The following is a 15,670-nucleotide window of genomic DNA, read 5'->3' on the forward strand; positions in this document are numbered from 1 at the left end:
GTTTTACCCTTTGGGTACGGAACCCTAAAAAGTAGTGTATAAAATTTCCTGTGGTTAAAAATAATGGATTTTGTCTATGAATGAAAAACACAATTATTACTATAGTTTGTTTTTTTTAGCATTAGAAATAAGGTAAACAATCTTGACGTGTCTTTTAATTGAAAAACACATTTTAAAAATTAGTTACGGCAAATATGTAACAATTATAAATCTAATACGATCATTTATATTCTTCTGCTTTCATAAGTAATCGTTTTTGATTTTTAAAAAACCTGATAACACTGAGTATGTGGGGGAAGCGCTGCTGGCCTAGCCGAAAGCAATTCGGAGGTCACGGGTTCTAACCCCGGTTCGTACCAATGATTTTTCGAACTTTTGTACGAAATAGCATTTGATACCTACCTATTTACACACCGATACCTATTTTTCGGTGAAAGAAAACAATGTGAGGAAACCGGACTAATCCAAATAAGTTTACTCTCTGGGTTGGAAGGTCAGGGCAGTCGCTTTCGTAAAAACTAGTGCGCATGCCAATTCTGGGATTAGTTGCCAAGCGGAGATTGAATATCTGGGAGACCGACCAAAGCTTAGAAAACATAAAAACTCAAAAATGCGCGTTTTCTCATAGACCTAGCTAAGAGATCAAACCCCTTATAGCAAATTTCATCGAAATCGTTAGAGCCGTTTCTGATACCATCCAAATATGTATATAAATAAATAATTATATATATAATAATTGCTCGTTTAAAGGTAAGATAACACAAAGGAGAAACGAAAAGAAATTACCTACTCGCACCAGTCTTGAACCCCAATCCTCTTGCACGTATTTCCACGAACATACCGTTACGCTATTGCAACATACTTACGTTGTGTGAAATTGTCTACTACAAGGATCACGGAAACACTGTTTGCATGTGTGAGTAATAGTAGGAAAAAGCGTGACAGCAACACTCCGTCGAATTAAAAAGGTGGTTTTTGCACAATGAAGTATTCAATGTTTATTCTAATAGTTCAATATTTACTTAAAAAGTGCGCGAAACATACTTTTAAGTATACAAATACCAAGACCATTTCACAAAAAAATAAAATCTGAAATTTTGCAAAAGTGGTGCCATCTAGCGAGAGTTAAGTTTTGAGTAACCTAGGCGAACCACCTTAATTTCCAATCTTTTTTCAACAATAAACATTTCATCCGCTGCGCCCTCTAGGTTACTTTACTGTAACATTACGAATCTGCTGACATTTGACACTGACTTTAAGGTGACTTTTAGTACGTAAGTGTGCGTGAATGCAAGAAATTGCAATATTTTGCAGTTGGATTCCGGTAATAACGAAATGAGACAATGTTGAGTTGAACATGTCTCGATTTGGATGTAGTATTTTTTATAGTTTTCGCACATATCAACACATCTTATGAAACTTTGTATTTTGGGAGAAATAGTGAAAATCCACAATTCGTGCACAGTGACGCCATCTTTTGGCTGATAATCGGCATCCCATCCCTAGACATCCACCTTAATACGCTTGGAGTTTGAAGTTGAAGCGTCATAACAGTCGTATGTTACTTGCAGGAGCGGCACACATCTCTAGGCCTAGATGGCGCTGTGGACGCATTACTAAGAGCGGCGGGCACTCTCCGCTACATCCATGAGAACTTCACCAACGCGCCATCTGTCGACTTGGCGGCTGACACTCTACTAGTCCTGGCTGCCACTATGACGGTATTACAAAAATTTACATAATGCACGGTTTGTGCGATAGATGGCGCCTGTAGTCGCTTAAAGCGATCGCCACATTCGATGCATTAGGTCGGTACGAGCGAGCGGGATGTCGTTAGACACGTGCATAGCGCTGTCTCGCTCACATACCCCTGTCAGAGCGGCGAACACCCTCCCTACATCCATGAGAACTTTACCAACGCGCCATCTGTCGACTTGGCGGCTGACACTCTACTGGTCCTGGCTGCCACTATGACGCCATTATAAGATTTACATAATGCACGGTTTGTGCGATAGATGGCGCCTGTAGTCGCTTTAAGCTGTCGCCACGTTCGATGCATATCACGTTCCTCCGAACGGGCGAAAATAGCTCTGTTTCGCTTACATTGGTGTTATTCATCCGAGCGACCGGGACATCGTTAGACACGTGCATAGCGCTGTCTCGCTCACATACCCCTGTCAGAGCGGCGGGCACCCTCCGCTATATCCATGAAAACTTCACTAACGCGTCATCTGTCGCCTTGGCGGCTGATACTCTAGTCCTCGCTGCTACTATGACGGTACTCCAATACTCTTACTACGAGTAGTATTACTCTGTGAGCTGTAGATCTCTGAGATCCCCATGGCTTCTCCGTTTTGAAGAAATCAGTATAATTATTGGTCCTGCTCACAAAATTTCACAAGAGTTGTTTGAATCAGTCAGTTGATATGGCCGATCAGGCCGATGGGTTAGGGCAGTGGTTGCTAACCTAGGGGTAATTACCCCCGTGGGGGTAAAACTGGTATTTTACGGGGGTAATAAGCTAACGTAATATAACAATACAACAAACGTACACGTTTTATTTTTTATTACCATTTGGAGGAGGGGTGAAATCAGGTTCCCTAGTTAGTCATAGGGGTGACCGGACTGAAAAGGTTAAGAACCACTGGGCTAGGGGGTGGCAGTTGACAATATGACCGATGGCCAAATATTTGCATCCCTCGCTCTCGCATCAAACTTCGAAATGTACACTTGATTCGGCAGGCGCAGGCGCGCGAGTGCCTGTTCGAGAAGCTGCAGCTGCAGGCGCGCGAGTGCGGGCGCGGGGAGCTGCGCGACGACCTCGACATGTGCCTCGACTTCGCGCAGGAGGCCGCGCAGTGCGCGCACACATACACGCAGCTATATCAGAAGGTATGACGGAATTTATAGTTGACCGTACTTTACGATAGATGGCGCCACATGTACACATATGAACATAAATATTATGAACACATGTACAGTCAAATACCTACTGAATGCCCGATTCGAACTTTAATGTTTTTGTTTGAATAAACGTCACTTTTGACACTGACATCTAATCCATATCGTATCTAGCCGTAATATTTGACGTACCTATCTTAAAATTCGAATCGGACCGTGAGTCTTTTTGAGAACGTGTACTTTAAGAAATAGTATAGCGTTCTATCATGTTTATATAATACATATGTAGTTATGCTTTTAAATTTGGTATTTATTTACTAAATTGCAATCAAAATTGCAGATGCAGACGGAAGGCGTCTTCAACTACGTGCCATACTCGTGGGTCTCTTTGGTCCATGTGAAGACTGAATTTTATAAAGGTATGCGTTGGAGGATCTGCCATCTTGCGGCCTAACTCGGAAACATAAACTTGACATTGACACGTTAAAGCAGGTGCTACCCGCTACAGTTGACACACGCTCCCTAGCGCGTTGTAGATTCTGCCATCTTGTGGTTATTGTTATTAAATTTGACACAATTTAAGTTTCGCACCAATACGAGTAAATGGGGGCTCTTGTCCCCTATAGTTCATGAACGCTCCCTAATAACTCTTTTTTTTTTTGACGACCACGATGTAGGGGCTATCCATAAATTACGTCATCGTTTTTTGACGATTTTTGACCCCCCCCCCCCCCCCTAAAATCATCCAAAAATCATGCTTTGAATGACTCCGCTTCCTCCTACGTCATGCTACCATCCATCCGATGTCCAGACCCCCCCCCCTAATTTTGAAATGACGTCATTTCTGTAAAGTCTGTTTACGGACGATAATTTTGCATGATAACGTCATAAGAAAACATTACCATTACATTAAGTAACGTTACCATGGAAATTTGTCCACAATGTTACCATGGAGATCTGTCCACAACGTGATACTTTTTCGTGCATGCTACCATTGTTCATCGATTTATAAGACGTTATCACGTCAAAAAACAATTTAAACTTGTGTTAATATGTGGTGATTGGCGCTTTAATGGACGTCTCACAATCACACCGCTGTGTGCGTAGTTTGTACTGTATTAATATGGTATCATAGTCTAATAAAACATGGTCTTCTCTTCCCAGAGTGACACAAGCCTGCGTCACAATAACATTGCCACTTTATATAGCGCTATCGCATATTATCATACAGCGCTGTCGCATGATGACGTACGCTTGTGTCAGTCACGTGACCACGAAAAGACAGGAAGAGAGTACCAGGCGGAGTATATTATTATACCATGTATGGTATGTTTTCCAGCGCTGGCGCACCAGTACGCGGCGTTAGGGTTGCTCCACGCGGACAGCACTCCGCGCGCGCGGCAGCGGGTCGCCGCACTATACACTAGCAGCGACCGGAATGTTGACAACGGTACATATTATCTTTAATATTTTATACAAGTATATCTAAATATCTGGCAGACCGAGATTTGCTCGGAAAACATAAAAACCCAAAAATGCGCGTTTTCTCAGAGTTAAGACCTAGTTATATCGATTTATCGCTCCTATCCCTCTTATAGGTAGCAAATTTCATCGAAATCGTTAGAGCCGTTTCCGGGATCCCCGAAATATATAATTACATATAAATTAATAAACAAATAAACAAGAATTACATATAAATAAATAAACAAGAATTGCTCGTTTAAAGGTATTTAAGGTGAGGTAGGTATTCTTATATCACAATATAAAAGATGACACCACTATTAATAGTAAATAGTAAGTCCCATTAGGTACCAACTAACAGATGGCGCCACTAACTATTTCCTTTTCAACAGGTTCAGTACCCAACACCAAGATGGACGACGACTTGGACTTCACGGTGGTGGGGCGCGCGCACCTAATTGAAGCGCAGGCGTTGTACGAAGAAGCACAGAGGTTACAACGGATGTGTCGGTGAGTTCTCTTTAAAATAGATGGCGCTAGTATGATACGAGTAACTAGATCGTATTTATGATAGATGCCGCTAGCATCTCGGATGCCCCAGCATCATTGTAAAGAGTAAGCGGAGAACAGAGGATAAAGTTGTACGAAAAATAGATATTCAGAAATGGAACGCATAGATTACAACAGCGGTCGGCAACCTTATAGCAGCCAAGGGCCACATAGTAGTTAACGAAGTTGACGCGGGCCGCACTTTGGTAATATTTGTGACTTTGACGTTTGTCTATATCTATTTATTTTATTTTTTATTGAGAAGTTCAACAGCGTTTACATTAAATAATATACAAAAAACATGAGAACTTATAGCATAGCCAATAACAGAACTTCCTGGAGTTTATACATAATAAAAAATCATCTGTGGGTAGACTTGTAACTTGTGCTGTACAAGAATTGTAAATATAACTTAATTTGTAAGTCTTTAAGGTACAAGGAAAAAGAGAAAAATTTAATATTAACTGTAAACTGGAAAAAAAAAATCCTAAAATAGTAGGTATAGCTCTAATTTTGCGTAAACAATAAATAAAAAATAGTACAATAAAAATACATACAGTACATAAACGAGCGAATCTATTAGTTTGTATGCATTTATTGGAATTTATGTGTTCGTGTGTGTGTGTGTGTGTGTGTGTGTGTGTGTGTGTGTGTGTGTGTGTGTGTGTGTGTGTGTGTGTGTGTGTGTGTGTGTGTGTGTGTGTGTGTGTGTGTGTGTATGTGTGTAAGTGGGTCTGATAGTGCGAGACTACCAGGAAAGTTGCTTTGCAATTTGTGATTTGAAAACACGTCTGGAGGAGAAGAAAGGGTCGATGTTTTGGAACGATTTATTATAGGTACGTGCGATTCTACTCAGGATAGAATTTTGGCCATAATTGGTACGATGACAGGGAATATGGAATAGTGTGGTGTGACGAGTACGGCGCGTGGGAGCGCGGAGCCCTAACTGTGACAGCAATCCAACGCAGTCTAGATGCCCGTTGAGAACATCGTGGAGGAACGTCATGTCTGCTACAGTTCGCCGATTACTAAGTGGGATAATGTTATGAAATTTGCATCTATCCTCATACGTTTCAGGGATTTTTCTTAAGCGATAATTTAAAAACTTTGTAAATTTTTCTTGTATGCGCTCGATCCGGTGTATGTGGGTTATATAATGCGGAGTCCACACAGTGCTAGCGTATTCGAGTATACTGCGCACATACGCGTAGTACACAGTTTTGATACAGGACAGGTCAGTCATAGGGCGGCATATTCTGAAGACAAAGCCAAGGCACCTAAATGCTTTATTTACTATAATGTCTATATGTTCTCTCATAGTGAGCTTACTGTCCAAGTTGACTCCCAGATCACGAATAGACTCTGTTCTTTCAATGGGACATCCACCATATCACATACAAAATAGCCAGGGAGGCTCGCGGGCCGCTTGTTACCGACCGCTGGATTAGAATATGTATGGACTTGCGCCGACGGAGATGAGGTCTTCAATTATATCTTTACACAAAATACTTAAAGAAAATGTATTAACCACCAGAATTGGTAGTCGTCCTTAAAAATCAAAATTCATATTAACATGATTTTATATTGCAGTGAACTGCGAGGCAAGGAGCCTCTAGCACGAGTGATACGCGCTCATGCAGAGAGGGCAGCCCGGGAACGAGCCACGCTACGGGACTCACCGGACCTGAGCGAGATGGAGCTACTTGACGCACCCACTATTATACGTGAGTTTACTGCATTAGTAGTAAAAAAATCTGTTTTTTTTTTTCCATACTAAAACCAGCTTTCGACTTTCGAGAATCGGACAGAAAATTGGTAACCGCTTTTTAAAACGGAGTCCCTTTGTTTCACATAAAGTTTTAAACCATAATGTATTGTTTGTTATATTATCATTAGTCCTAAAACTGAAACCCTTTTTCAGGATTTTCGTAAGGTTATCCTATAGATAGGATAGGTTAGGTTGTTTTATGGCAATCCTTATGACTTAAAACTTTATGGGAAAGGGTAAAGACCCTAAACAACATATATTTCTGCTTGTAATCCATACCCTCATTGCAGCTTCATCAAAATTCCAACTGTCCCTAACCCCGCCGGACTTCGCTCAGCACCGCGTGGACGACCTCTTCAAATCCCTCGGCCCCATCGCCGTGTTCTCCGCCAAGCGGCACTGGAGCGCCCCCCGCCTCATCACCCTCCAAAAACACAGCAGAGACAACAGGAGACTCAGCAGAAACTACGACCTCGACAAAAGATCCGAGAAAAGAGACCGATCCGAAGACAACAGCGCTTATTACAATTCCGTAATCAGAGACGAGAATTACGAAGACTACGAGAAGCAACTCCAAAGAGTCATGAAGCAGAACGGAGTTTATATAAACAGTTACAACCACATGGAATATCATCCTAAAGTTTTAGACTACGATAAATATGACTATAGGAATAATGAGTGCTTTGTAAAGACTACGGAGAGTGTGAATGGGAAGAAGAGTGGGAGGGAGAGGAGAAAGGAGCCGTTGAGGAGGGTGGCGAGTGAATATGATGTGGCTAATTCGAAGGATGAGGATGGTTTCGGGTTCTCTGTGAGAGGTGATGCTCCGGTCATGATTGCTGCGGTGGAACCGAACTCTTTGGCTGATGTAAGTATTGGGTTGGGGAGTTACAAAGTGGCACCAGTGACCGCAGTAATCCGACACTTAAATTTTTATCCAAGAAAATAAGGATCGGGATCCAATTTCTTAATGTGGCAACACTGTCCAGTAGCTGCACCGTGTGGCCGTAGGTAGTTTTAGACCAAGAAATTAGAAACTTTAAACGTCAAACTTCTATGAAATTATGACGTTCCTATAAATCTAATAACTCCTATAACTCTATTAGGAAATCGGTTCCCTACCCTTATTTTCTTGGATAAAAATTTAAGTGTCGGGTTACTGGTTCCGAGTCGGTCTCTTTAAAGTTAAGCCACGAAAATTCTGCAGCGATTATGATAGCCCTCGCAGTGCCAGTGTTATTTATACGTCATAATTTCATAGAAATTTTACGTTTAAAATAATACTTGAACTGCGTGGGCTATGAAATCCAAGTTTTCACTTCTATCGGTACTCACGGAATGCCTCTGTTTTTTTGTTGTATAGTATTTATTGTTGACATATTGGCTACATTTCAGTGTCCTTTTAATAACTATTTCAGATCGGCGGCATGCGAGAAGGTGACTTCATCATCTCAGTCGGCGACAAAGATGTGAAGTGGAGCTCTCATGAAGAAGTTGTTCGAATTATTCAGCAAGCCGGAGACTTGTTGGCACTCCGGCTTGCCACACCCATGGACAAGAGCTTGATGAAGGTACGTAAACACATGAACATAGGTAATGAATATACCTACCCATTAGAGTATGTTCGGAAAGAGAAGAGTCGTGGAATGTATTGGGCTCTATTATGTAGACAGGCGTGGCTCACTCCGCGATTTCGTCGCTTTGCTACAGGTAGCTAAAAGTACATCTGTTCGACCCCAATTTTGGGGTTTGCCATAAGCCGCACGTGGCGCTGTCGCCACCTAGCGGCCATATCTGTACTCATCGTGACAGACTCGTTTTGAGAGTTAGTCTTCTGTACCTAGTACTATTATTTATTCTGTGGTATAGAGCAATGTGGAATGTATTCCACGACTCTTCTCTTCCCGCACAGACTCTAACAGTAGAAAATATACATAAAAAAACAAATGATGGTATTCCACCTATCCAATTTCTTTGTCCAATGTATATTACATCTCACGTTTTGCTTAATGAGAGAGTGGGACGCAATGACATTGGACAGGTGGAATATCACCCAGAGGAGCAATCATGTTTAAGAAAATTAAATAGTTCTTAAATTGAAAATGATATTTCATATCAAAAGGGACCTTACCAAATGGTCTGTATATTAGGAACTGGTACCTATTTATATAGAAAACCATAAATGTTTAACAACCAACTACGTCGAGAAAGTGTTCAAAGCACTCCAAAGCATGATGACAGTGTTAACGGCACTTTAATCTTACAATTAACCGATAGATGGCGCAATATCACACTACAACTATTATCTTTCACTTACCAATAGATGACGCAATAATCAAACTATTATATTTCACTTACCGATAGATGGCGCTGTTATCAACGATTTTTTTTCCAGTCGTCCCCGGACATCCCCCGGCAATCCAACTCCAACCAGGGCTCGGTGTCGGCCGCGTCGACGGCCTCCAGCGGCTCCGGCGCCACCACCGCCACCGCGCGCTCCTCCGCGCGCCGCGCGCCCTCCTGGAACCCTTTCAGAAGGAACACCACCCGCGACAACAGCTCGCACAGAGGCTCGCATACGAGCAACGTTATATTCCGATAAATGTCACGTTTTCAACCAAAAGGTACCACGGCTGTCGATAAGGTTGATTTCAAATTGAAGCAATGGAAATAGCGCCTTATTGACCGACAATAAGTAACCTTTTGGTGGAGAATGGCATAAATATCCTGGAAATTGTAAGAGTTTCAGAAAAAAGTTGAGTGTGTTTAAAGATAACGCCATCTAGTGACTTCTACGAGCAAGTCTATATAGTAGTCAAAGATAGCGCCATCTTACGGGCCTTCCAGAGGAACACAACTAGAGACGACAGCTCGCATCCATGAAAATTAATTTGGTATTGAAAATAACGCCATCTGGTGACTTGTAATAGCAAGCTTACGTAGCGGTCAAAGATAGCGCCATCTAGTGGCTAATATGGGAAACATACTTTAGTAAACTTAACAAGTCTGCGCTTAATGTTACTTTAGATTTGACGTATCTACCGACACCGACATGTTTTATTTTAACGATCGCAACGCCATCTGTGCGTTTATCGTTATTGATTTTAGAGTTTTTACGTATGAGCTCTGTGCATGTAACGATTAAACTAATTTTACGATGGATTTTGTAGAGGTTGGGTAGGAAACAGGTAAAAATTGTGAGGTTTTTGGACAAAAGTGACATTACAGCATCCGCTTACTCGATTACTAGACGGTTATCGCACTAAAGTCCCTTTTCTCCAAGAACGTCACTTATGATGTACTTAAGATTAAATCAGGGTTATAAAATATTTGTAGCATACAGCATTGTTAGAAATGTGTATAAAAAAAGAATTGGCACACACGTTTCTGGTACTTAATTTTATTTGAAATAAGCAGTCAGTAACATTAAGAACTTCAATTTAAATAAATATAATAGATTTAGAATAAAATGTATACGCAAATTATCATATATTACATCCGTCTAAATACTGTAATAAATCCGTCCATAGTTTAGACTGATGTTTAACTTGTTTAAGTACTTAAAGATCGTTCCTTTTAAAAGGCAGCGCCACCTATTGTCGAAATTCGTACTTAATCTTCTAATGTTATTTAATTTATAAGGTGTGATGGCAAGCAAAGGCAAAATGCAACTATTATATATTTAGCTTCCTAAATATATAGTTAGACTATTGGTTTCTTGATGGCTATGAAATTCCAAAGTTAATACACAATACAAGCGCAATAATTATACCGTTTTTAATATTGTATATTCCTTTAACGGTTATAATACTTATAATTTCAAAAAAAAAAGTGAAGTTTGTAACACATATATGGTCGCGGGTACGATATTATTACATTCTTGTATTTGTTATAGGTGTATTCTATTGATTTAAAAGTGTATATTTTTTCTTGTTTTTTCTGTAGAAATTGTACTACTTTGATTTAATTAAGGTAGATGACGCTAGTAAATACATATTAAATGATAAAATCACCGATAGATGGAGTTACTTAATTGTAAGTATTCATTCAATAGATCTTAATGATATATATGCTAGCGCCATCTAGTTCGATAACATTAAAACTTCGTTACTTTACGCTTTCTATCTTATACTCAGTCAGCTTGCCTTACAACATGGAATATTCGATATTTTTACTATCAGCATTCGAAATATTCTTTCTTATTCTCCGCACTTGTTAAAAAACCCTCATTGAATGCGGATTCAGCTGATTGGGTCCATACGTATTGTTGCAGACTGTACTTTTTCTTTTTTTTTTTAATGTATTCGGCACGTGCAAACTGCCAAGTCTTTGGATAATTAAGACGAACGCAGTTCTTGGTTTCGAATGACATTTATTCTTGTTTTTGAAAGATCTAATTCTTCTTAATTTTTCCTTTTTTCATATAAGTTTTTATTAACACAATATTTTATCAAGGTACCCCCAAAAAGGAATTATTCAAAGCCGTAAAAATAATTATTATGACCCTAAATTATTAAAAATATTTAAAAATACCGTTTGGCGATCCCTTGTGTCACAGCCTCACAGGAAAAAAGTGAGAAATTCCAAATTCCAAGAAAAGGTTTGTGACCCCACATTTTTGCGTTTTCATTTTGAACTAGAAAAACGGTTGGCCAGACCTTATTTTATTATTTTGTATAATTTATTTAGAATACCTGTCTTACAGCCTGGCAAAAAAGAGAAGAAATTAAAAAGGGGCAGCACTGTAGTGTCGTCCCTTTCAAATCAATTCATATTAAGGCCCCAGTTAGGGTTGCCAGATGGTCGGGATTTGGCGGGATTCTCCCGATTTTTAGCATGTGTTCCCGATTCCCGACAAAGTGTAAACTGTCCCGAAAAACAGCTTCACGTTATAAAACAATTATTTCAAGTTCCGAACTGCCGTCGAGCGAGCGAGCTGACGTATTGCCAATAATGTAAAATATCGTTGTATTTAATACAATTACTTTAATTTGAATGTATTTTTTTTCCCGACTCAAGTCCTAAAATCCCGAAAAATTTATATTGTTTCCCGATAATAGCGCCTTTCGATCTGGCAACCCTAGCCCCAGTACACAATGGGCCATCGCCGGCAACTCCAAGGGACGCAGCCTTGCGGTAGAATGAGATAGCAATATTACTTGCTCCCTCTAACGCATAAATGCGTCCCTTGGAGTGGCCGGCGATGGCCCATTGTGTACTGGGGCCTTTAGAGAACGGGACGACACTACAGTGTTGCCACTTTTTAATTTCTGCACTTTTTTGCCAGGCTGTACATGTAATGGTTTTTCTATGCACTTTTTGTTTTCACTATCAAACATATCAATGATTATTGTAAGTATTATGTAAGTAAACATGTATATTATGTCACAAAATTCAGTATTTATAAAATAGATTAATTTTAATTTTGGTTGTGATCGAACTTCACGTATATTGATCGCACCCAAAAATATAAAAAAAACGTATTATTTAAATTTTACTAGAGTTTATTTTTGTGTATAAAGGTAGAATATGAAAATGTATATCATTGTAAAGAAATAAAGATGTATAAATTGTTATGGTTAAAGTAAACAATAAAGTTTGTTTAAAGGCATTTCCTTTAATTTTTCACTATTAGGCACCTATACTTATAGTCGAATAGTCTGACAAGCCATTTCCGTCTATAGAAAAAAGTGGCAAATATAAATAAAACCGGGCAAGCGCGAGTCGGACTCGCGCACGAAGGGTTCCGTACCATAATGCAAAAAAAAAAGCAAAAAAAAACGGTCACCCATCCAAGTACTGACCACTCCCGACGTTGCTTAACTTTGGTCAAAAATCACGTTTGTTGTATGGGAGCCCCATTTAAATCTATGTTTTATTCTGTTTTTAGTATTTGTTGTTATAGCGGCAACAGAAATACATCATCTGTGAAAATTTCAACTGTCTAGCTATCACGGTTCGTGAGATACAGCCTGGTGACAGACGGACGGACGGACGGACAGCGAAGTCTTAGTAATAGGGTCCCGTTTTACCCTTTGGGCACGGAACCCTAAAAATGTAGGCGCGAAGCAAAGGTAATCAACTAATCATCCCATAGAAAATAAGAATTTCGCGCTTTTGCTACTGGCAAAAAAATTTGACCGGCTATAATAACATGGAGCCGCCATTAACAGGCATTCCCCTCTGTCGAAAATAGGCGGCCAATGGTCAACCATATGTATGGACTGACGTTTATCTGACATGACGTACCTATACATTTGATGTGCCCCTCCCCCGCAAAAAACGGCAGACTATTTTGTACCGAAAATTTTAGACATGGCGTCTCCATTGTTAATTACTCCGAGATAATAATTTGACGACCGGTCTGGCCTAGTGGGTAGTGACCCTGCCTGCGAAGCCGATGGTCCTGGGTTCGAATCCCAGTAAGGGCATTTATTTGTATGATGATACAGATATTTGTTCCTGAGTCATGGGTGTTTTCTATGTATTTAAGTATTTGTATATTATATATATCGTTGTCTGAGTACCCACAACACAAGCCTTCTTGAGCTTACTGTGGGACTTAGTCAATCTGTGTAAGAATGTCCTATAATATTTATTATTATTTATTATTATTATTTATTATAACCCAGACCAAGAGAAGTTCTGCGACTTTGATTAACAAAAATAACTTCTATGGAAATATAGTTTTAAAAAGTATATGGTGATGTTGTTTTTTCTCTTTTGCAAAACTTGTCTGGACTTGTCTGACCTATAGATGGCCAAGCAAATCTTGTCAGTAGAAGAATGCGCGAAATTAAAATTTTCTATGCGACGATATCCCTTCGCGCCTACATTTTTCAAATTTTCCGCCTTTTTCTACAAGATCTGCTTCACCAACTATATTTAGTAATGGGGTTGGCAACTGTCAAAGGTTTGCATAGATGGCGCCATCATAGCTTGCCCCTTTTTTATGAGATTTGGCTTAAAGGGCAGGCATCCAAGGCGTAAAGTTCCATTAAAAAAAAACACAAATTTGACACAACTCTAGGGATTGACAGTGCTTGCTATGCTGGCGCCATCTGTTAAATACTTCGACCGGCCAACCCCATTATGGGATGATAATGAAATGCATTAATTATAATCAGCTTTTATTCATACGTAACAAATTGACAATCTTACACTAAAAACAGCCAGAATAATCACAATCAACTTCAGTCTTCATAGACATATCTTCATGATATATTAATGTTTCATTATTAATTACATGAATCTAGGATATACCTGAATCTGGCATGAGTGGTGGGGGTAACTGACAGAACGAGATAGTCTTATGTATCTTTCAGTAGGAGTAGCAGAGAAAGCGGTATTATTGCTTGTCCTTGTCACAGTCTCACTTTTTGTTTGTTCCCCACCTTTTTATTAGTATGGAGAATGGTGGGCAACAAATGAATTCGACCAATCACAGTGTCGCATTTGCGTATGTTTTGTCCCTCACGGAGGCACGCGTATACCACTTCTATGCGATCCTACCTTCTATGATTAATTACCATAGAGTAATTAATATAAGATATAAGTAAAGAAAGAGTGGTAATGTATGGAGCATCAGTTTTCTTACCCAAACGCGCGTTATTTCGTAGTCGACATCTAGCGTCATGTAGCGAAATGTATCAGTACTGCTAGTCGACAATAGATGTCGCAGCGAACAAAATCTTCAATGCTCAACAATTTTCGACTAATATTATAACCGGACTAGGGGTCATTCATTAATTACGTCACACGTTTAGGGGGAGGGAGGGGGTCAAGAAAATGTGACATATTGTGACATGGGGGAGGGGGGAGACACAAACTTTGTGACGTCACTTTAACTTCATCAGTAACCGAAAATTTATTTAAATTATTTAGTTCGCTGTACATTTAAATAACAAGTTTTTAAAACGAAAATAGTTTTTAATCGTTTAATTTTCTTTCCTAAGGAGTTTTGGGTTATAAAATTACTAATATTTATATCGTCAAAAATATTTTGATAAAATATTAATAATACTTAGGTACTTACTTAATTCGATTTGGCGATTTCGTAGAAAAAATGTGAAATCACACTAGGGGGGGAGGGGTCAAAAAACCTAGAAATTGGTGTGACGTAATTAATGGATGACCCCACTACTCGAAACTCTATTTTCAACTAATTCTGCTTCTAATATTAGTTGTAAATTTTTTTAGCGGTACATATTGCGTCAGTAGCGACACTTATGCCATCTGGTGCCAAGTAGCGGTACTGATAGTTCCACTACTAGACGTTAGATGTCGACTACGAAATAACGCGCGTTTTGGTAGGAAAACTGATGTATCGAATTACCATTCTTTCTTTACTTATGGTTATTAGTGTTATTACACAGCAGTAATCATCATCAGGCACTTCTGTAATAATTTATCTAGTAAGTTTGAACCAATGTAAACCGAAATAAAATAATAATTCTCCAACGAAAGATAATAAACTTATATTAGTGTAGTATAATGTCGGCTGTACACACTCGCCGAGTCTTGGCATGTACAGTCGGCATCAGATATATCGGAGCGGCCGAAGCGCTCACAAGTATCTGAACACGCCTCTATTGTCAAGGCGATATATCTGATGGCGATTGTACAGTCAGCAGCAGAAGTTGCTAAGCGGGTCAGGTGTTCAAAATTACCTTGACACGCTCTTATTCTCTTAGCAATAAAGTCGCGTCAAGATCATTTTGAACACCCGGCCTGCTTAGCAACTTCTGCTGCTGACTGTACATAAGTGAATACTTGAATAGACATGACATAAAAGATAATATCAATGATACCTTAAACAATAAACAAAAAAAAACTTCACTGAAATTATACTTAATTCCCTCCCTCATAACTCTAAATAATTTACCATTCAGTATTGTTAAATATAAGAAATTAAACCCTGATTATAATATATGATCAGTCTCAAATCAAATCTATAATTATAATAAATTTTCTTTCAGATAATGTAATCTA

General features: G+C 39.3%; 1 protein-coding gene across 1 annotated transcript in view; it reads left to right on the forward strand.

Moving 5' to 3' along the window:
- Positions 1 to 11,020, forward strand: part of LOC134673900 (rhophilin-2-B) — a 181,250-nt gene extending 170,230 nt beyond the window's left edge. The window contains exons 8-16 of the mRNA XM_063531954.1: positions 1,572 to 1,721; positions 2,743 to 2,892; positions 3,242 to 3,320; positions 4,241 to 4,351; positions 4,755 to 4,872; positions 6,502 to 6,635; positions 6,970 to 7,547; positions 8,098 to 8,250; positions 9,075 to 11,020. Coding sequence (XP_063388024.1) covers positions 1,572 to 1,721; positions 2,743 to 2,892; positions 3,242 to 3,320; positions 4,241 to 4,351; positions 4,755 to 4,872; positions 6,502 to 6,635; positions 6,970 to 7,547; positions 8,098 to 8,250; positions 9,075 to 9,281 — 1,680 coding nt within the window. The 3' untranslated portion in view covers positions 9,282 to 11,020. The remainder of the gene's footprint in view (positions 1 to 1,571; positions 1,722 to 2,742; positions 2,893 to 3,241; positions 3,321 to 4,240; positions 4,352 to 4,754; positions 4,873 to 6,501; positions 6,636 to 6,969; positions 7,548 to 8,097; positions 8,251 to 9,074) is intronic.
- Positions 11,021 to 15,670: the final 4,650 nt, after the last annotated feature.

This window comes from Cydia fagiglandana, chromosome 19 (genome assembly GCF_963556715.1).
Source record: "Cydia fagiglandana chromosome 19, ilCydFagi1.1, whole genome shotgun sequence".
NCBI classification, from domain to species: domain Eukaryota; kingdom Metazoa; phylum Arthropoda; class Insecta; order Lepidoptera; family Tortricidae; genus Cydia; species Cydia fagiglandana.